The 22660-nt window shown below is 33.2% G+C and overlaps 2 protein-coding genes across 2 annotated transcripts; one reads left to right on the forward strand and one right to left on the reverse strand.

Annotated features, from left to right (window-relative positions):
- Positions 1-687: 687 nt before the first annotated feature.
- LOC132305468 (protein FAR1-RELATED SEQUENCE 5-like) lies at positions 688-4445 on the reverse strand. The gene is made up of 4 exons (XM_059803107.1): positions 3482-4445; positions 1841-3093; positions 1639-1719; positions 688-765 (listed from the first exon to the last, which is right to left on the reverse strand). The coding sequence occupies exons 1-4, from the start codon at positions 4443-4445 to the stop codon at positions 688-690; spliced, it is 2376 nt and encodes a 791-aa protein (XP_059659090.1).
- An 8452-nt stretch (positions 4446-12897) lies between these two features.
- LOC132304183 (lipoxygenase 6, chloroplastic-like) lies at positions 12898-18442 on the forward strand. Its single transcript, XM_059801746.1, has 9 exons — positions 12898-13407; positions 14304-14581; positions 14678-14915; positions 15013-15342; positions 15534-15619; positions 15712-15819; positions 16400-16701; positions 16986-17252; positions 17430-18442. Exons 1-9 carry the CDS (start codon positions 12993-12995, stop codon positions 18190-18192), a joined length of 2787 nt encoding a protein of 928 aa, XP_059657729.1. The 5' UTR covers positions 12898-12992; the 3' UTR covers positions 18193-18442.
- Positions 18443-22660: the final 4218 nt, after the last annotated feature.

A 22660-nucleotide genomic window follows, 5' to 3' on the forward strand; every position in this document is an offset into this window, starting at 1 on the left:
GTACGTTGCTTGCACTCACTTTACTAAATTGTGAAAGTAATTTAATCGGGTTTATTTTTAATAACTTTATGTTGGATGTAGGAGCTATTTTTCTTGCATCAAAATCGGGCAGATGGCCTAAGTATTCTAACCAAAGGTGCATATCTTCAGCATACTGGTTGTAAGTTTGCTTTAGCCATTGCATTAATATATGGCAATGATGCTGATAAAGTAAATGGTATTCAACAACTTTCGAACATGAACACAGACATAACAAATAAACTGATCATAAAACATCGGAGGGAACAAATGATTTCAATAGTGAAAAGAGGGTGGTCAAATGGGTTATTTCATAACATTCCTGCTTGTTGTGAGGAAGATTATGGACCACCGAACTATGAAGGTGACATGGTTCACGTCAAATGGTGGATGGTCGAGCAAATAAATGAGGAGAAAATAAAATGTAATCTTTGCCATTGCAATCTCCACATATTGATGGTGTCTGACATCATTGGAGAAAAAGTCATAGTCAACTGATGATAACCGTTGATGTTGTTTTCTGTATGTAATGTGATAAATGTGTATGTATGTAATGTGATGTATGTAGTGTGATGTTGTATTTAACTTTTGAAGTAACAAAATGGAACTTTTGGGATGGATAATCTAATTAACACTGTCTAATATAAAATCGCCATATGCAAGAGGCAATTAAGTATCGCCATCATTGGAGAAAATAGCCAAATGCCATTCACGAAACCATGTCACCTTGAAATTAATGGTTTCAACCTGTCCCAAATCACAAACAAAATGGACTAAACAATATATGTACACATACATATTTCAATTAACATAAATAGGCCTGAATAAAAATCCATTTCATTTTCCATATATACAAAACCCAAAAAACAAAAGTGAACAAGTTATCCATACATTTACAAATCTTTACTCAAAAATGGATATATTTTTTATGCCACCATATTCTGTTATCATCCATCAACCATAGTATACCTATACACCATCAATTTGTCATGAATTTCTTAACTCAAAACAAATTTTGCCGAGCTGGAGGATTGATCTCGGATGTTGTCTCCTCCGACATTGGCATCAAATTACGGTCACCACTGGTGTGATCAACATCCTTAAAATGGATCATACAAAAATAATGTTTGTACATACGTTAATTAATGCAAAGTTAAAACATACATGTTTAGAATATATTGCAGAAGCATAAATTTTATAAGAAATAAACTTACAAGATAATCTGAGAATCGGCATTCATGATACGAAACAAATGGAGTCCCCTGCTAATATATTCTCAATGTTCATTAACTAATGGATTTCAAAAGTATGAAATAATGTTCATTAATTTTTATATACCTAGTTCAGGAAAAAAGTTTGTTTAAACTTGTTCAGTTGGTGGAGTCCTGGGATGACTGAAGTTAGTGGTAGGGCAATATGTCATTTAGTCGATATTTGTTTCCGAATGTAAACGTGCACATGGGTGATGATCTTCATAAATCCAAGTGGCGTCGCTAGGAATGTCACAACCCTTATTTCAATATAAACATTCTTAATTAAGAGATTATCATACTGAAAATTATAATAATATATAAAAAATAAAAAATCAATGTTTTCATTTAAGAAAAGGAGAAAACTCACATTCAGACGTACATATGTAATAGGTGGCACGGTACTACTGCCACCTACACCTGCACTAACACTGTTGTTGCCATTTGATTTCTACAAAATAATAGATTTATTCATTGTAAAAACAAAATTATGACATTGCTAATATCAAAATGTTAATGACATATACTGAAAAATTAAATTATCAAATAATAGAAAAATAAATTAAATTAACCTTTCGTTTCGCATAGTTTTTTTTTCTCTGCATGTATTGTTCAAACTTATTCTTCTTCCTGCGCCTTGGTCCCTTACCACCTGTTTCTTTATTCTTTATACCCTTGGCATTACTTCCGGTCACGGCTTCCCCAATGATAGTTTCATTATGTTCATGATTATTACTTCTTTCAGTTGAAAAAGCTGAATTGGTTGCCTCTTGTCCAACATCGAAACATTGCCTTTCAACATTAATGTGTTTCCTTTTCCATTTCATCCCCTTTAGCATCAAATTATTGAATACATCTTCTTTCTCGGATGCAAATGAGCTGATTTCTGTAAAAAAACGACATAACATCCTATACCTTCTGCGTACTTCAAGTTTAGGATCAGCAATAACTTCACATCCACGGATGTCTTGTACGCTGTTATCCCTAGCTTTTCTCGTCCACCTTTTTAGTATATACATAGAAGGTAATTCTTTGAAATACTGAGCGTCGTCTTTCAGTACTTTAAGTACATGGCTGCACAAAATACCTTCCATTGCATATTTCCCGCACGAACAAGTTAGAAAGCCATCATCCCACCTTGTCACAGTCCGATCCATACTGCCATCATGAACAGATACTCTAGAAACACGTAATCCATTTTCATCAAAACTTGTTCCTTCCACGGTACCAACCACACAAGCTTCTATGAATTGGTCCTCGAAAAGTTCAAAAATCTTCAATGTGTACATATTGCCCACTTGTTTTAGAATGGGACAATTTTGTTTAAGTCTAAGTAGTTTACTGAGTAAACCATACTCAGCTTGATATTCCTTGTACCGTTTGTCTGACAATAGCCTGTCAAGGTGCATGAAGAAATCTGGAATACTCATTTTCCTGGTTAAGTACTCTTTCAAGCAGCTATTTAAACTTTCACTCAGCTGCGTTGTCCGCATTCCAGCGGTAAACCAATGTTTAACAAATGGATAACCCCATTTTTCTCTTAAACCAAATAAATTGTTCAACCATGTGTTACCAACAACATTGTAGTCCCTTAACATTACATCCCATTGTATACAAAAATCATCCTCATCATCATAACAGTACATGAATTGACTCAGCACACTTTTAATCCCTTCATCATTCCTAAAAATGGTGCCTACATGCTTCTGTGCATTTGCCATGATGTGCCACGTGCAAAGTAAATGTCTTGTCCTCGGCATAACTTGTGCCAACGCCTTTGCCATTGCACCATCTTGGTCAGTAAGAATCGTTTGTGGTGCTTTACCTAACATCACATTCAAGAATATAAAAAAAAAAAAAAAAAAAAAAAAAAGGCATGTAAATGAATAGGCAATCTTATCATACATCATCACTAAAATTTTTAACCGGATTGAAAATTTGAAGGCAAGAACATTATGGCCCAATAAAATATCTTCATTTGAAAAAGTAAGTCACATAAAAAAGGTAAAAAAGAATGGTCATGTTCAATTATTAAAGGCTGAAGTTGATCATGCCCTTTTTTAACCCTTCCTTTTTTTTTCTTTTTTTCTTTTATATATATATATATACTTTTTCAGTATGATTCTGATTTTTATTAAAAGGGCATGATCAACTTCAGCCTTTAATAATTGCAAAAAAAAAAAAAAAAAAAAATTTACATTTAGACTACTTACCTGACATTACATTCAAGAATGAATCAAACAGGCACGCAAAGGAATTGGCAGTCTCGTCATACATCAATGCTAGTCCAAAGACAGCAGTCTCCCGATGATGATTCAAACCAAGAAAAGCCGCAAAAGGACGATTGCTTTGGACGAGCTTGTATGTCGTGTCGAATGTGACGACGTCTCCAAAATGCCCATAGTCAATTATCATTCTCGAATCTGCCCAGAAGATATTAGTTATCATTTCATCGCTATCCAACTGCACGGTGTGAAAAAATGAAGGATTCTCACAAGATTGAATTTTGAAATAATTCATCAGCCATGTCTTCTCTCCGTATTCTAACTCACTCTGTCTTCTTGTCCTTAGAAAATTTTGTTGATCAACTTTGGTGTAGCCAATTGATTGCCTCCCACCAGCCTGCCTGCTCATTAACTCAAATGCATTACCGAGTGGAACTCCAGATTGGCAGGCCAATTCCACATCAATTGCTTGGGCAACACTTATTCTTCGTTGTGATGGCATCATATGTGTGCATTCTTCAATTATCATAGGATGATTGTGAGATTCGACAAAATTATATACAACATACTTTCCCTTCTTGCGGTCATATCTAATTTGCATCAGTGCACCACAACCGGTTCGAGTTTCCGCCCTGGGCTTTCTTGTATGGATATCCCTCTTCTCCTTCACCCTAAAACCTTGTTTGGAACACACAAACTTGCTTGTTGTAATATTTCCTGTCTTACGGCTTTTATTTGCATAATCCTTACGAATACTGAATCCAACTTTACCCCCATAAGCATTATAAAAGTCGTATGCTTCATCCTCAGTGTCAAACTGCATGTTCAATTTTGGTGTGAATTCTATGTCAATGGGATTGACAACTTCTGCTACTAAGTTTTCAGAAATATTGATTTCGGCAACGATTGGCACGCTTGTTCTCACATTATTAATACTTAAGTCATTATCCATTGGGATAACTTCAGTATGAATGCTACAACAAGCAAAAGGTCCATCAAAACGTTAAAGTCAGTTTCTATAACTTGTGACAAAATATATATATATATATTAAATATTTACCGAACTAATGAAAATGGCTAAAAAATCGTACAATTATCCAAGATTTCAGATACACTAGAATGCTTAACCAAAGTCAATTTCAAGTAAAAAAAAATACCATAATTTAAACGAACTGATGACAAATGAAAGAATTAAAAAAATTTAACTTTAGGTGTGAAATTAGTTTTGCAGAGGTGTGAAATTAATTTGCAGAACTGTGTTAATTGCTTATTTTGATGGTGAAGGTGATCAGTGTCCCTATTTATTAAACTTCACAATGTATTTTTTCTCATAAATGTGATATAATAACCTGTGAAATGTGTAATTGCCGCATACATGAGAAGACAAAATATTTGGATAACACATTGGTATCTAATGAAGCCAACTCAGTTAAAAAAAAAACAATTAGGGAAGATTTTACATTCACTAGAATGGTTATTGAAGATTATAGAAGAAAATCCTACAATTAACCAAGATTTCAAATACTCTAGAATGCTTAACTGATGTCAATTTGAAGTAAAAAAAAATCATAATTTACACTAACGGATGACAAATGAAAGAATTAAAAAATGTTAAATTAGGCGTGAAATTAGTTTGGCAAAGGTGTGAAATTAGTTTTGCAGAACTGTGTGAATAGCTTATTTTGATGGTGAAGGTGATCAGAGTCCCTACTTATTAAACTTCACAATTCATTTTTTCTCATAAATGTGACATAATAACCTGTGAAATGTGTAATTGCCGCATACATGAGAAGACAAAATATTTGGATAACGCATTGGTATCTAATGAAACCAACTCAGTTAAAAAAAAAAAACAATTATGGAAAATTTTACATTCACTAGAATGGTTATTGAAGATTATAGAAGAAAATCCTAGAATTATCCAAGATTTCAAATACGCTAGAATGTTTAACCAATGCCAATTTCAAGTAAAAAGAATCATAATTTACACTAACGGATGACAAATGAAAGAATTAAAAAATGTTAAATTTAGGTGTGAAATTAGTTTTACAGAGGTGTGAAATTAGTTTTACAGAACTGTGTGAATAGCTTATTTTGATGGTGAAGGTGATCAGTGTCCCTACTTATTAAACTTCACAATGTATTTTTTCTCATAAATGTGACATAATAACCTGTGAAATGTGTAATTGCCGCATACATGAGAAGACAAAATATTTGGATAACGCATTGGTATCTAATGAAGCCAACTCAGTTAAAAAAAAAAAACAATTATGGAAGATTTTACATTCACTAGAATGGTTATTGAAGATTATAGAAGAAAATCCTAGAATTATCCAAGATTTCAAATACGCTAGAATGCTTAACCAATGCCAATTTCAAGTAAAAAGAATCATAATTTACACTAACGGATGACAAATGAAAGAATTAAAAAATGTTAAATTTATATGTAAAATTAGTTTTGCAGAGGTGTGAAATTAGTTTTGTAGAACTGTGTGAATAGCTTATTTTGATGGTGAAGATGATCAGTGTCCCTACTTATTAAACTTCACAATGTATTTTTTCTCAGAAATGTGACATAATAACCTGTGAAATGTGTAATTGCCGCATACATGAGAAGACAAAATATTTGGATAACATATTGGTACGTAATGAAGCCAACTCAGTTAAAAAAAAAAAAACAATTACGGAAGATTTTACATTCACTAGAATGGTTAGTGAAGAAAATCTTACAATTATCCAAGATTTCAAATACGCTATAATGCTTAACCAATGTCAATTTCAAGTAAAAAAAAAAAAAAATCATAATTTACACTAACGGATGACAAATGAAAGAATTAAAAAATGTTAAATTTAGGTGTGATATTAGTTTTGCAGAGGTGTGAAATTAGTTTAGTAGAACTGTGTAAATAGCTTATTTTGATGGTGAAGGTAATCAATGTCCCTACTTATTAAATTTCACAATGTATTTTTTCTCATAAATGTCACATAATAACCTATGTGTAATTGCCGCATACATGAGAAGAAAAAATATTTGGATAACAAATTGGTACCTAATGAAGCCAACTCAGTTAAAAAAAACAATTATGTAAGATTTTACATTCACTAGAGAATATTATAGAAAAAAATCCTACAATTATCCAACATTTCAAATATGCTAGAATGCTTAACCAATGTCAATTTCAAGTAGAAAAATATCATAATTTACACTAACAGATGACAAATGAAAGAATTAAAAAATGTTAAATTTAGGTGTCAAATTAGTTTTACAGAAGTATGAAATTAGTTTTACAGAACTGTGTCAATAGCTTATTTTGATGGTGAAGGTGATCAGAGTTCCTATTTGTTAAACTTCACAATTTTTTTTTTCTCATAAATATCAAATATTAACCTCTAAAATGTCTAATAAATCACCTAGAGCAGGCTCCAATATTTATTGGAGCCTGCTTTAGGTGATTTAGAGCCTTCTCTAAATAGAGCAGGCTCAATTACAAAGTGGAGCAGGCTCTACTTTGTAGTAGAGCCGGCTCTACTTGGTAGTGGAGGCGGCTCCACTTTGGGTGGAGCCGGCTCCTTTATGCATTTTTTCATTTTTTCGTTTCCAGCCCGATTTGGCTGCCGCATGCATTTAATACCAATTTTTTTGATAACACATTCATACCTACTGAAGCCAATTCAGTTCTAAAAATCAATTATGGAAGATTTTACATTCATTACAATGATAGATCGATGACAAATGAAAGAATCATAAATTTTCTAAATCGACTGTAAATGAACAATATATTAAATGCACAATATTAATAACACTTACCAACAATCAAGCATTAATTAGGTCAATTGTAAATACCACATCAGCTCCATTGTAGATTTCTTTCCTGTAGATGAATAGTTGACATTGCATTGAGAAATCAGCACACTGCAATCTGGGTTTTGATTCAAAAAAGATTATAAAAAAGTAAGAATAGAGGAAAGAGGAATTAGGGTTTCCAATAAAAAAGAAATTCAAAAGTAATATGTTTTTTTCATGGAACAAAGAGAGAGGAATAAGAGTTTGGATTAAAATGAAAAAGGAAGGAGGGAAATAACAAAAGCAAAAGGGAAGAAAGGGAAAGTGAAACTGCAGAAGGGCGGGGGCGGCAGCTTATTTCAACTTTCCCTCTTATTTATTTATTTATTTTTTTTTTTTTTTTTTTTTTTGACTTTACAGTTGGCACGTTAAGTTACTGTGCCGTTTGTGTACTTCTTTTTCTTGTGCCAAGTCAAATACGGCATTAAGCAACTCACAGCAGGGGACTGTATGGTAACTCACAGCAGAGGATTTGAGCCGTAGATATTTGTATTAACTTTACTCTTATCATTGCAAAATAATTCACAAAAAATGAATACTATATTAGGACATAGTGATCCTGGTGGGTCGGAGACATGATGCTAATGATGTGTGGGGTACGAAGTGGTGGACCTTAGCCTTTGGTACATGTCATTATCATTAGTGACTCCACATGGACCACATGGTGCACGGCACTTAGGTTGAAAACTGGTCCACTAGGGTTTTTTCAATTCTATATTAGATTGACCATCTTTTTGTTGAACTGTATATTCCAATAAATTGATAGGATTTTATTTATTTTATTTTTGTAAGATCATGTGGAGATTTTTTTTTTTTTTTTTGGATAATTGTCTAAATGAACGAATCTTCCTCCATTTTATTTTTATCTGTTTCTCCTCTGTGATGAGATGGAGATTTGTAAGGATTCTTTATTATTATAAAGATTGTTAGGATATTAAATGAAGATACCAAACACATATGTGATGGACTCAGAGAGAAGATTCTGGGGAAAAAATAATAGAATAGCTAACCAAAAGGATTTTAGTGTCTGCTATATCGTGAGATGATCGGACTCAGCAATATTGAGTTTTACAATCCACTTCTTCAAAGGTCTAATATTCTACTAAGATTTTATGCTTGAGGTTTAATGAGACGGTGCTTTGTCAGAATTTTGATTAAGTTTGAGAATTAGACTTTTAAAATTTAGTGACATGGTATGATATCAGGGTATTGTTGAGACTATATACCTTCAAGGTTAAATGATCTAGGGTGATGCCAAAGTTTTAATTAAGCTCAAGGGTTGTGGCTTCGAGACTCCGTGACATGGTGCGAAGCTTGGATTTTGACTAAACTCGAGAATTATGTCTTCAAAACTTGGTGACTGTTGTGATGTCAGATTTTGACGAAGCTTGAGGACTATGCCTTCGAGACTTAATGAGCTGGTGTGATGCCAGTGTTTTGATTAAGCTCGAGATCCGTGCTTACGAGGCTTGTTTTCATGATGCGATGCCAGGATTTTCACTAAGCTTGAGAATTGTATTTTCGAGACTTGGTCGCCTGACGCGATGCCAATATTTTGATTAAGCTTGAGATTTGTACCTTTGAAATTTGGTGACTCGGCGCGATGCCATGTTACTTTTTTTTAGCACCGTCATATCTTTTCTAGATTTAATGACCTAATATGATACTCTTTAGAGTTTCATTTTATGATTTTTCAATGAACCATGTCTTGACATGTCAGACAATTCTGACTTTTCAAAGTGGCACAGTGACAGCACCAATTGACACCTTACAATATTTATGTAGAGAACACCAGTGCATGTAATGGAAGATTGTAGTGATAGCTATACACAACAAAGTTGTTTTTGTGTATGTGTGTGAGAGAGAAAAACAAGATTAATGTTTCCTCCGTCCATGTCCATTTTAAAAATAACACAAATATAGTGATCTCAAATTTCAAAAGTATTCTTACAAGTCACATTTGGGAAGTAATTTTGCCGTAATATTTGTTAAAAGCAAATCAAGCCCAGAAAATAGTATTATATATATATATGTGTGTGTGTGTGTGTATATATATGAATTCGTATCCCATTATAATATTTGCAGCATCAACTGCACTTTCTTTTTTCTTTTAATTGTATATTGTAGTTGAAGTTACTTTGTTCAGGCACAATTTTTAGGATCTATGAATAAGTTTACAGTTAGATTTGGGAATCGGAAATAAAATGTATTGACAAATGAAGTAATTTTACAGTTACATTTGGGAATTGGAAATAAAATGTAACAAATGAAGTAATTTTAAGGGAATATGTAAACTGTCATAATATAAGAGTTTATTTTTTATGTTGCATTTGTAAGTTCATCGAATAGGTGCTTTAAACTTAAAATTAGAAAAGAAAAAACTAATAATTCAAATTTTATTTTCAAAATTTAATTCAGTACTTCAAAACATAACATTATTTTTAAAAACAAAATTAAATTGCCGAAATAAAAAAGGGAAAGAAAAAGGTGTTTGACAAACAAGCTTATTTTCAAATGGATATTTTATAAAAGATAATATGTTCTACCATAATGTATTCATGATTTTAATTTGGAAAGAAAAAGGATACCTAAAAAAAAAAAAAAATTTGCATTTAACAAATAAATTTAAAATTTAGGACATTACCAAACGTGGTTTTATTTATTTGCACACGTGCTGTTAACAGTGTTTGGTGTAGAACTAAGAGCAGTCATAATTATACTTGCTACAGTTGTGCATTTATTGAGTAGTGATTGCAACTTAGGTTGTTGGTGTTACATCTCTCTTTGCCAATTAAGGTGATGTTTAATACTCTTTTTTAGATGCCATTTTTTAAACCTAACATTTATTATGAAAAAAAAAAAGAACAAAAAAGAATAAATTTATTTGAACCGACTGGGTCCAAATCGAACACTTACATATTAAGTGAGTCGTTGTCACTAGAGATTAAATATGTAACCCGAAGAAATATTTAAATTTTGTATTAAGCATTAGGTTGGTAATAATTTGTCAATGATAAATGTGTATTTATGGACTTGTCGTTATCAAATACACTCCATATAACATAAAAAAATACCTACATCCATTTAACTAAAAATGTCTAATGGTAAGTAGGGTCGAACCATGCATTCAAGTGAGTTTTTATTTTCGGACAATAGATTTTTAAAATATTGATTTTGGAGTTTGTCACTAACTAGAAATAAATATTAGACAACAAATATGTAAAGCAATATTAGAATGAGAAACTTCAAGTATATAAATTGAGAGCAAGAAACTGGTAAGTAATAAAATAACAATGTATTGAGAAGAAAATTACAACTAGAAACAATAAGAAAAACTCAATCTATTATATCATTCTATCTATCTCTATCTCTATCTCTAACTAGTTCTCCCTCTAACTCCACCTCCGAAGTGTGTAATTTATAACTAAACGAAGCAACCCTATTGTAGGATGTGATGATGGCTTTTCCCAAATTGTTTCTTCATTTCTTCACGCCACCTTTCTACTATTTTCTAAACTGACCATTTCATTTTCTTCTTACTTACCATTGCTGACTTCTTCCTTCTTCTCTCTTTTCTTTTTTTTTCTTCTTTTCTTCTTTCTCTCTCCTCCTTTCTCTTCTTCACGTGCACACACTTTTTTCATTTTGTTTTCTTTTGTTTTCTTTTCTTCTTTTCTTCTTTCTCTTTTCAAAATATAATATATATATATATATATTTTGCAAATGATGATGTGGCATGTTGACTTTTATTTTTACTTTCTTTTCTTTTTTTTTTTTTCACACATTAACCCCTATAAAACACAAAATGAGTATATAAAAATATTTAAATAATATAAAAATCTAATTAAAATCTTATTTTGGTACATAAAATAATAAATTTTGTATATTTATCAGTCAACTTCTCGAAACTTTGGTCTTATTTTGATCGTGAGTTATGTTCTCCATGCCCGCATGTAATTCTGTTTCAAATTTGCTGCATCAATGTAATATATTATTTATATGTATATAATTAATTGTGTGATTGGCGTGTGAATGCATCGTACAACCAAACCCCATCTGATTTATTTAATCTCTGTTTATATTGTTTTTATTTGTATGTCATTACTCAATAAATTATAACACAATTGCACCTCAAATTATAAAATTATTAAACATAAATTGTTGCTCCCTCCAACTTAGAAGCTCTAGTTATAAAAATAATTCTTGTCCATTAAAAAATAATTTGGGTTTACTTGTGATATTATTCGATCATTAGGCCAAAATTCATTATTAATTTCCTCGCATATAACCTTTTAACATTATTCTGCATAAACGAATATGGTTAAGCTTGATCTTCATAATTATCCACTTATATTTGAAGGGTTTCACCTTAAAATTCACTAATTTATCTTGACTTTTACTTAATTTTAATAATTATATGAAAAATGATTTAGAATTCGATGTTCAATGAGTTTTGTGTCCCACGTTGATCCTTTTTAGACTTGTCCTTCCTATCATATTAATCTCTAATTATATTTTTGAAGTTATGAAATTAAGTTACATCAACTTCTTTTTAAGTTTGGACATTTATTACTTGATTGGTAGTTGAGACAGAGAGAGAGAGAGAGAGAGAGAGAGAGAGAGAGAGAGAAGAAAAAAAAAAAGAAAGAGAGAAGTGAAGAATGAATTATGACAGCAAAGGGGCCTTAGACTAATGAAATAACTTCTTTTTTTTTTTCCTTTCAAAGTTCTCATTCTTCTTCCTTTTTTTTTTTCCCTACTTCTTAAGATTTTTGTTTTTGCACTTAAGAATGATGTATTTTTGTTTTTCTTATTTAAATTATGATGTTTTTTTTTTTTACACTACCCGAATTAAAATCCTAGTGGGCTACTAAATCTGTCAAAAAAGGTTCATCATCCAAAGCTAGATTAATCAGACAATTATTTTTTGTTTTGGTTGAAATACCCTTAAATTTGGAGCCTTAGGCCATGTTCGGCCGTATGAAATTGGATACTAAAATTAAAATTTGTGAAATTTAAAAAAAAAAAAAAAATTGGCTCAGTTTTCTTAATAATTTATACCAATTTCACCAATTCTAACTTCAAGGCTCCAATTTAATGCAACCGAATTCAACCTTTGTATTTTCTTTTCGACAAATCTGTTGATGAAATATTATAAAATGGAAATTTTGTCTTACCCATATATATGAAAAAATAATAACGGCCTTATATATTGCAATATAATATATTATTACAATATTGATATTATTGATTTTTTACACTTAAATTTTTTTTAATTATTTTTTGTTAATTTACAGATAAATTTAGAAAAGATATAAAAATAATAAATACTAAACGATTGTAATTTATCGTAATTACGCGCTTATTTAACCTATACAATTTTCAGTTCTTAACCAAAAACTATTTACTACTATTATCTAATATCTTCTTAGATGACTTTGACATCAAAATTAAAACCATTAACTTCATAGTCACATAAATTATGACTAAAATAATTGAGTTGGGTAGACTTACTTGACTGGTACATATATAGTTATATATATATGTGTGTGTGTCCATATATATGTATGTGAGATTTATAGACATATGTGAATTGATTATACATTACACTTCAACAGCCGTTCAGCACTCTGAGCCAGTGTCTAGTTTCCAAAGATGCTTACAGCTCAACCAAGAACCAGTCCGAGGGCAGACATCTCCGCCACCGCCGTACGGCAGTTGACTGACTTCTCCGGCGCCGGAAATAATGGCAGACTCAGCAGAAGGGGTACTCAGATTCCCGGATTCCGGTCACGGGTCATCCGGAATCGTGGGTCGGTTCGAGCTGTGATCAGTAGTGGGGACAACAAGACTGTGGAGTCTGCAAATGTGGTGGAGACCTCAAAGGACAATAAGGGGTCGTTGGTGTCTTCATCAACAACAAGAGGGATAGATGTGAGGGCTGTGATCACAATCAGGAAGAAGATGAAAGAGAAACTCACAGACAAAATTGAAGATCAGTGGGAGTCTTTCATCAATGGGATTGGTCAGGGCATCTTGCTCCAGCTCATCAGTGAAGAGATTGATCCTGGTTAGCTTCCTTTTGACACACACACACACACACAAAAATTTTGGGTGTGTGTATTTCTATTTGTTGTATTTGTTATATATGTTAAAGGGTATTCATAGAATTTACCTTTTCATTTGAAAACAAATTTGGGTTCTGATTGTTTTTTTTAACTTTCACAAATTGGTCAATCGTTGTGTTCCCTCTCTTGTATTACTGCAAAGTGGCTCAAAATGGATGACATACTGTAAAAGGGGTTGATTTGATTTTTATTAAAAGAATTAATATTTGTTTATTTTTTTGTGTCTAGAAAAGTTGATAACTCATAATCTTTAGTTGATCCAAAGATTTGACCAAGGCACCAACTGAAAAAACTCGCACAGATCTTTAGGTGATTGCAGTAGGTTGTTTATGTCTAGAAAAGTTGATAATTAATATTTTTTTAATTATTTTATCAAAGTACTTTAACATATCCATAGACAAACATGTCTGGTGTTCCTTTACGCGCACACACATATTCTCTAAACTGGTATTTTTTTGTTGCCTGGAAAGCCTTCCATTGCTGTATTTCTTTGAACATTGTGTTTTCAGATTTTCAAGTTACAACAAGTACACAACTTTACATCTAAATAAAGGGTTCCAACATAAATAAGTTTTCCTTATTTTTATTAAAATTGTTCAACATATGCTTACACAAACATGTCCATGCCAAATTTAAGATTGTCTTCTATATATCTTCTACAAATTAGTCTTTTTTGTGTGAGTTTCTTTGTGCGTTTTGGGGGTGGGGTTGGGGAGGGAGTGCTTAAGAAATACATTCTTGCATCAATGCTGTAACACCCCATGGTCTCGACCTAGTCCCCTTTTCCTCTCCTTTTATGCAATTTGAAATGTTGAGTGGAACTGTTTTGTTCTCGCAGTGACAAAGTCGGGAAAGAGTGTGGAATCTTATGTGAGGGGCTGGTTGCCAAAGCCATCAAATAGTTCTTACATTGTTGAATATTCTGCTAATTTCACGGTTCCATATGACTTTGGTTGTCCTGGAGCTATTATCATTACCAATTTTCATGGCAAGGAGTTCTACTTGCTGGAGATTGTCATTCATGGTTTTGATGAAAGTCCCTTTTTTTTCCTTGCTAATACATGGATTCATTCACGGAATGACAATCCTGAAAGCAGAATTATCTTCAAAAATCAGGTAAAGAACCATATATGGTAAATGCTTTTCATACTAGTTTTGCCAAATTCAGTACGAGTGGTTGATCCAACAGAATTACATCATTGTTGTGGGCAGGCATACTTACCATCACAAACACCACCTGGTCTTAAAGATCTTCGACGTGAAGATTTACTGAGTATTCGTGGTAATGGTAAAGGCGAGAGGAAGCTACATGATAGAATCTATGATTATGCTCCTTATAATGACTTAGGTAGGCCTGATAAAAGTGAGGATCTTGTTAGACCAGTCCTGGCTGGTGAGGAGTGGCCTTATCCTAGGCGCTGTCGAACTGGTAGACCTCCAACAAAGTCAGGTATTTCCAATATTACGATGCATTTTGTTCCTTCTGTTTTTCTCTTTAATTCTGCTGTGTATTTACCTGATCATGGCATGGATTGAAATTTAAACAGATCCGTTCTCCGAGAGTAGAATAGAGAAACCCCATCCAGTTTATGTTCCTCGGGATGAAACTTTTGAGGAGATTAAGCAAAACACTTTCTCTGCTGGACGGTTGAAAGCTCTGTTACACAACCTTATTCCATCTATTGCTGCTACTTTGTCAAGTTCAGACATCTCCTTCACTTGCTTTTCTGATATAGATAAGATGTACAATGATGGTGTTGTCTTGAAAAATGATGAGCAAGAAGTAGTTGAGAATCAGCTTCTGCCCAGTATGGTGAAACAAATATTAACTGTTGGTGAAAGGTTGTTGAAGTATGAAGTTCCAGCCATTATTAAAAGTATGTGCTCTTTTTTTCCCATTCTTCATTTCTTTCAGTTAATAAGCTTGAAATGAGGCTTTTGTCACTTGGTTGTGATACAAATTCACTGTCAAATTTCAAATGGCATCTAGATATTGAGAACCCTGAGTTTTGACTTCTGAAACACTGATTTTTTTTGCACGTTCTGAATTTCTCCTACTGTCCTATAGAGGATAGATTTGCATGGATTCGGGACAATGAATTTGGACGCCAGACTTTGGCTGGTGTCAACCCAGTAAATATCGAACTTTTGAAGGTAATATCTTACATTAGTTTTCAATCAGTTACTTCGCAATTTTTTTTTGTTGATTGTCCAATGAGAGTCATCAAGTTGGGCTTTAATTACAGGAATTCCCAATTCGGAGCAAATTAGATCCTACAATTTATGGCCCACCAGAGTCGGCAATAACAAAAGAGATGATAGAGGAGGAACTGAGTGGAATGAGTGTCGAAGAGGTACAGGATATCTACATGCATTATGTTGATGAATTCATTTTATAACCCTGCTTCACTGTCGGAGGTAATATGTTCCCTAAAACAATGTTCCAGTTTTTATATGGGCAGCTAAATATCATCTCTATTCCTACTACTTTACTTGGGAAGTTGCTGTGGCAAGATTTTGTGAACAGTGTTGCAACAAACATATTCTATTCTGAAGTTTTATCCCCCTGATGTAGCTTCTTTCTTCCTCCATATAATTAAATGTAAATAACGACAACTATCGCATAAATTAAGAATATGCCATCAACACGCAGTCCAATGATTTTTTTTATACAGCTTTGGGCCAAGCATCTTTCTTTGATTCTTGTTGTTTTGTCTCCAAGTTTTTCTTGATGAAAATGGACGAATCACGGTGCAGAGATTCAATATAGTTAAAATTTGGCTAAAAAAAAAAAAAAATGAAGATAACCATGTATTCCTTTTTTTTCCTTTCTTCAGGAAAAAGAAAGAATTTATTATTGAAATTTCCCGAAAAAAAAAAGAAAATTTATTGATCAATATTTCTGACCCGGCCATCTTTGTATTGATGATACAGGCAATTAAGAACAAGAGACTATTTATACTTGACTACCATGACATGCTTTTGCCATTTATCAAGAAGATGAACTCCTTGCCAGGGAGAAAAGCTTATGCCTCTAGGACAATTTTCTTCTACAGCCGTGCCGGCAATCTGAGGCCCATTGCAATTGAGCTTTCCCTTCCTCCCACATCTTCTTCACCACGAAACAAACGTGTTTTCACTCTTGGACATGATGCTACAACTCATTGGATTTGGAAGCAAGCTAAAGCTCATGTTTGCTCTAATGACGCTGGCATCCATCAATTAGTGAATCATTGGTAAGACTGAAGATCTATTACTAAATATTATGATTTTCTTATTCCCTTTCTTTTTTTTTTTTTCATTTCATGTCACTATCATACAAGCATGTTAATTCATACAACTTTTGGTATATTGTGATTTTTGGATTTATGTTGTCCCCTTCTCTAATTGGTTCTTAAAACAGAAATTTAAAAGATTGGTGAGACTTAAGGAACATGGTGCATTGAAAAACTAACCATATGCTTGTTTAAGTATTAAGATGTGAATTCTTCCAAATGTGATTGTAATTTGAGTTTTTCAGGTTGAGGACTCATGCTTGTATGGAGCCTTATATTATTGCCACCCATAGGCAGCTTAGCTCAATGCACCCTATTTACAAATTGCTCCACCCTCATATGCGCTACACACTGGAAATCAATGCACTTGCACGACAAAGTTTAATAAATGGAGGGGGAATTATCGAGGCTTGTTTTAGCCCAGGAAAATATGCAATGGAATTAAGCTCTGCAGCCTACAAGAGCATGTGGCGATTTGATATGGAGGCATTGCCAGCAGATTTAATTCGGAGGTAAGGGGTTTCTCATGCATACAAATCCCTTAAAAACTCAATTCTTCAATCAGTTGACCTTTTCATCCCCTTGCATATTTAGCCTGATTCTATTTTTTCCATTTTCGAGCATCCTCTGCCTTTAAGATCGCTCTTAGCAAAACGTTGAAGTTTGTACAATCTTGATAACATTTTCAGGGGCATGGCTGTCGAGGATCCTTCAATGCCCTGTGGTGTTAAACTTGTGATTGAAGACTACCCTTATGCAGCAGATGGACTCCTCATATGGTCTGCCATAAAAGAATGGGTTGAATCCTATGTAGAACACTACTATGCTTACGATTCAAATTCTATCAGATCTGATGTTGAGCTTCAAGCCTGGTGGAGTGAGATCAAGAACAAAGGTCACTTCGATAAGAGGAACGAGCACTGGTGGCCTGAACTGAACACTAAAGAGGACTTATCCGGCATACTTACCATAATGATTTGGATTGCTTCTGGTCAACATGCAGCTATAAACTTTGGGCAGTACCCGTTTGGTGGATATGTGCCTAACCGTCCCACCCTTATGAGAAAACTTATTCCTCGTGAAGACGGTCCTGAGTACGAGAAATTTCTTCTAAACCCTCAGCATACTTTTCTGTCATCTTTGCCGACTCAACTTCAAGCAACCAAAGTCATGGCTGTCCAAGATACCTTGTCAACTCACTCCGCAGATGAAGAGTACTTGGGCCAGGTTCACCATCTTCATAGACACTGGATCCATGACCACGAAATACTTAAATTGTTTGAGAAATTCTCTAGTAAATTGGAGGAGATAGAAGAGACAATCAACGGAAGGAACAAGGATATCCGTCTTAAAAACCGAAGTGGTGCTGGAGTTCCTCCATATGAACTGCTGGTTCGCTCATCAGGTCCAGGAGTAACCGGTCGCGGTATTCCCAACAGCATCTCTATCTGATGTGTTCTGATCGGCTCAAAGCCTCGGTAAATTCTGCTACATGTATTTCACTTAGCTGGTGTTTTAGTGCACACCATTTGCTTCATCAAACAAAACCTCTAATTTGTAATCAAATTTCTTTTGTAACAGTCCCGAAATTTGTCAATAGGTGTTCATGAGAATGTTGTAATGACCTCTGTAAGTTCTGTAGTCATGGTGAATAAGAATGTAGGACAAGTTAAGAAATGTAAGAATAACTATGATTCGATCATGTTTACCTTGTTTCAAAAAAATGGATTATAAGGTAAGAATTGTCATATTGTTAAACCTCTCTAGTTATATGTAGGTGATCAATGACATTGGTAATTGGCATTGAAGAAAATGATAATTGTAAAACAACTTTCTTTTACTTGGTTGGTTACTGAGAAACCTTTTTCTTGAACTTCATTCACTGTAATTTTCCCTTATAATGGTGATGCCGTTGTTAAACAATTTGCTAGTGATATATAGGAACAAAAAGGTAGGTTAGACTAGAGGCCCTGTTCGAAAAGAAAAATGCTTTTGACGAAGGACTTTTAACATGGATGTTAAGTAGGAAGGGGGACACCTAAAAAAAGTTTGAAAATTAAGACAAAATACCAAACGTGGCTTTGTCTATTTGCGAACATGGATGTTATTGTTAACCACGTTTGAGGTAAAATTAAAAGCAGCAACAATTATTGTAAGAAATGATATTATTGCGCATTTTATTTTTTTATTTTTTTGTATCAACCCAGTAAAATTTTGTATCAACATTTGTGTGAACAAAAAAATAATAATAAAAAAAATTGCGCATTTTATTCATTGTCCTAGATACATACAGATGGAGAGTAGTCATTAATACTTAGCTTCGGCTCCCTTTAGATAGAAATTAATAGAAAAAGTGAAATTAAAATACAGTGGAGTGAATAAAATTAAAATAATTTTCTAATAGTGTATTTGATTAATATAAAATAAAATTCAAAAAATTTATAAAAAATTATTATTTTATAGTTTAAATAGAATTAAATTTACCATAAAAAAGTGCATTATTATACGTTTATAAAAAAATTTCAAGAAACCAAAAATTTCAGCGTTTTTTATTGGAGAATTTTATGCAAAGTTTAGGTGGCTAACAACTTTATATGGGAAACGCAACAATTTTAAATCGATAATACGATAATTATATAATTGTGTTTAAATAGATTTTTTTTTAATAGAATTGTGTTAAATTCTCAATTTAATAGTATTATATAACTTTACAATATGATACCATATGTTTTGAAAATTTAATAGTATTATATAACCTCACAATATGATACAATATTTTGCATGAGTGTTGTGTTCCACAAAAATATGTAACATTACATTATTTTTGCAGGAGTGTTGTATTTTGTAATGTGTCTTTTGTGTTCGTTTTGTTTTAAACTTTTTTTTTTTTCTTTAACATGTAATTGTGTTGCACTAGTGCATAAATAAATAAATAAATAAAACCCATTTTAAACGGGTTATAACCCATCTGAACTAACATCTTTTTCTCTCGCTACACTCTTCTCTAGCAAAGCCTCAATCACGAAGACAAAAAGCAAACAATTAGTCCATTTCCAAGCTTGATCTTTCAATTTTGGATCCAACGGACGTGATTTGAATTTTTAAATTAAATACTATCTTAAATTATATTAATTTTAAATTAAAGTACTATTGTCTATAAATTATAATCTTATATATATTATAGAATATAATAATAAAAATAATTAAAACTTCATTTTTCCTTCTCTCTTAACTAATATAATAAATTATAGGCCTTATTCACTTCTCTTCTGTCCAACCCAAAAAAAAAAAAAAAGAGAAATACACAATCTCCTAAGAATGTCTTATACATCCCTTTTTCTCTTTCTTTCATTCAATTTTTTTCTTTCCTACCAAATATAGCATTATGGTCTATTTGATTTGTAAATTTGAAAATTAAAAATTAAAAAGATTAATTACAACGACATCTCCTAAGGTTTGCCGTATTGTAAGGCATATATAAGTTAACCTTTTTTTGAACAAAGAACCCTTCAAATTTGATAAAATTATCAAAACACCCCCTAACACCGATTGTACCCTGACACATAAGAAAATGACTAATTTACCCTTTGACTTGTTAATTAAATTGTTAAGATTTTGAAATTACAAAGTTAACCTTCTAACTAATTTTAATTAACAAACTTGCCACATCACTATAACCGTATACATATACCGAATACATATATGTGTATATATATCATCTCCTCTTATATATATAGAGAGTGAGAGAAGAAGCGGGTAGTTGGCTGGTTGCCCCTCCACTGGCGGCACACACACCACCATAGCTACCATCACCATACCACCACCTCAACCAATTCCTCTCTTTACCCTCTCATCTTCACAGCACCGCCACACCGACACCGACACCCACCACCACCACATCACAACCCCACCACCACCACCTGACAGCCCCGCCACCACCATTTCACAGCCCCGCCACCACTCCACAGCCCTGCCACACCCGTCGCCACCACCACATCACAGCCCCGCCACACCCGCCACCACCACATCACAGCCCCGCCACCACTCCACAACCTTGCCACACCCGCCACCACCACTTTACAATCCCGCCACCACCACATCATAGCCCCGCCACCACCAAATCACAGGCCCGCCACCACTTTACAACCCCGCCGCCACCACTTTACAACCTCACCGCCACCACATCACAGCCCTGCCGCACCCACCACCATCCCCACTCCACAACCCCACCACACCTAACCCCACCACCACTTCGAAGACTCAAACTTGACCTTCACAGTACCACCACACCCACCACCATCATCGATTACGAATTTGCAGAAGCCCTAGCCGAATTAGGGTTTTAGTTCCCCAAATGCAACACCAACGAGTCTGATAAATTCGTCGGGATTCAATTGTGTACCAATTCGGGAGGATTGGTGAAGAGCTTGATGAAGATGGAATGGTGTGTGTGTATAGACAAGATTGGTTGGACTACGCAGAGGAGGATTGGTGAAGAACAAAAAATTTTGGATTTTTTTTGGGAGCAGAGGGTAGAGAGAGAAACCTATTACTCCGTATTTTAAAAGGGTAATTATGTTATATAATTTTTTAATATTTTAGATTAACAATTGATATTTGATTAAGGGCAATTTTGTCTTTTCACAGATTTTAAGGGCTTGTTTGGCTTAAATTTTTGACAGTGTTCAAAAAATGGCCAACTTATATATGTTTGTCAATACGGCAAACTTTAGGGAATATCGTTGTAATTAACCCAAATTAAAAAGTGTGCAAAAACACTGTGGTTCAGTTATCAGAATTGCCTATTTTCAAATAACTGTGTCTTTTATAGTTGTTGAAAACTTATTCTGCCCTTTTTGAATGTCGCCAAATTAATGGTCCCCTTAAAAAAATTAAAAGCAAATAATTGTTATCTTTTCAAAACATTTCATTATTATTATTTTTTTATTTTCATTGGGAGAATTAACTGTAGCTATTTGCCAATTCTGCTAACGACACTTGTGCCAAATTAGTTGTCCCATTCCACGTTTTTTTGTTTTTTTTTTTCTCCTTTATTCTTGCACCAACTTTATTTGTACTTTTTAGTATTTGGTAAAGATCCAGTCGAGATTAAAATCGAGTCCTTTGGACAAGACGTAAAAAATAACTTACAAAAATTGATGAATAAATTATTTTTGAAAAATTTTAAAATTTTTTCCTTCGTAAATATTTTATGACAACCAAACACTAAAAAATAAATATATATATATTTTCTGAAAAATATTTTACATCCACGCAAACGGAGCACATCTCAAAAAGCAAGAAGATCCAATGGTTCTTAAATAAGCATAATTAATTTTTATTTTATAATTAATTTTTATTTTAATATTAATATATTACAAATTAAAAAGACTATTTTTATTTTTTCAGACCTCCCGCCCCATATTACACATGTAAAACCACTAACATGAACAATGAGTAATGCCAAATTATACCCTAAAGTCCACAAATTTGAGATCGAAATGTTGCATGTATAGAGAGAGAGAGAGAGAGAGAGAAAGAGAGTGACAGTAGAGAGAGAGCGCTTTTTGGCCGGCTGAGAAACACACGGGAAATTGATGTTTGAAAAATGAAAAAATCTGATTTTTGTTCCCACCACTCATGTTTTTGTCAAAGTGGCCCCACCTCTTTAGCTAAAATTTCAAAATGCCCCTCCTATGTAATCACAACTATTAATGTGCCACAAAAATATCCGACACACACACATATATATATATATATATATATATATATATAATTAACATGCCATTAAGAATTAATGAAAGAAAATGAAAATGGGGAAAAACTCCCAAGCACAAAAATGCAGTCCTGGTTCGACACGGGACTTCTCGGACCAAAAAATTAAAAAATGACAAAATTGATTATAATGCATTTTTAAAAA

This window comes from Cornus florida, unplaced genomic scaffold, assembly GCF_030987335.1.
Source record: "Cornus florida cultivar Cherokee Brave unplaced genomic scaffold, ASM3098733v1 CherokeeBrave_3.0.0_Hap2_Chr04, whole genome shotgun sequence".
Classification (NCBI taxonomy): Eukaryota; Viridiplantae; Streptophyta; class Magnoliopsida; order Cornales; family Cornaceae; genus Cornus; species Cornus florida.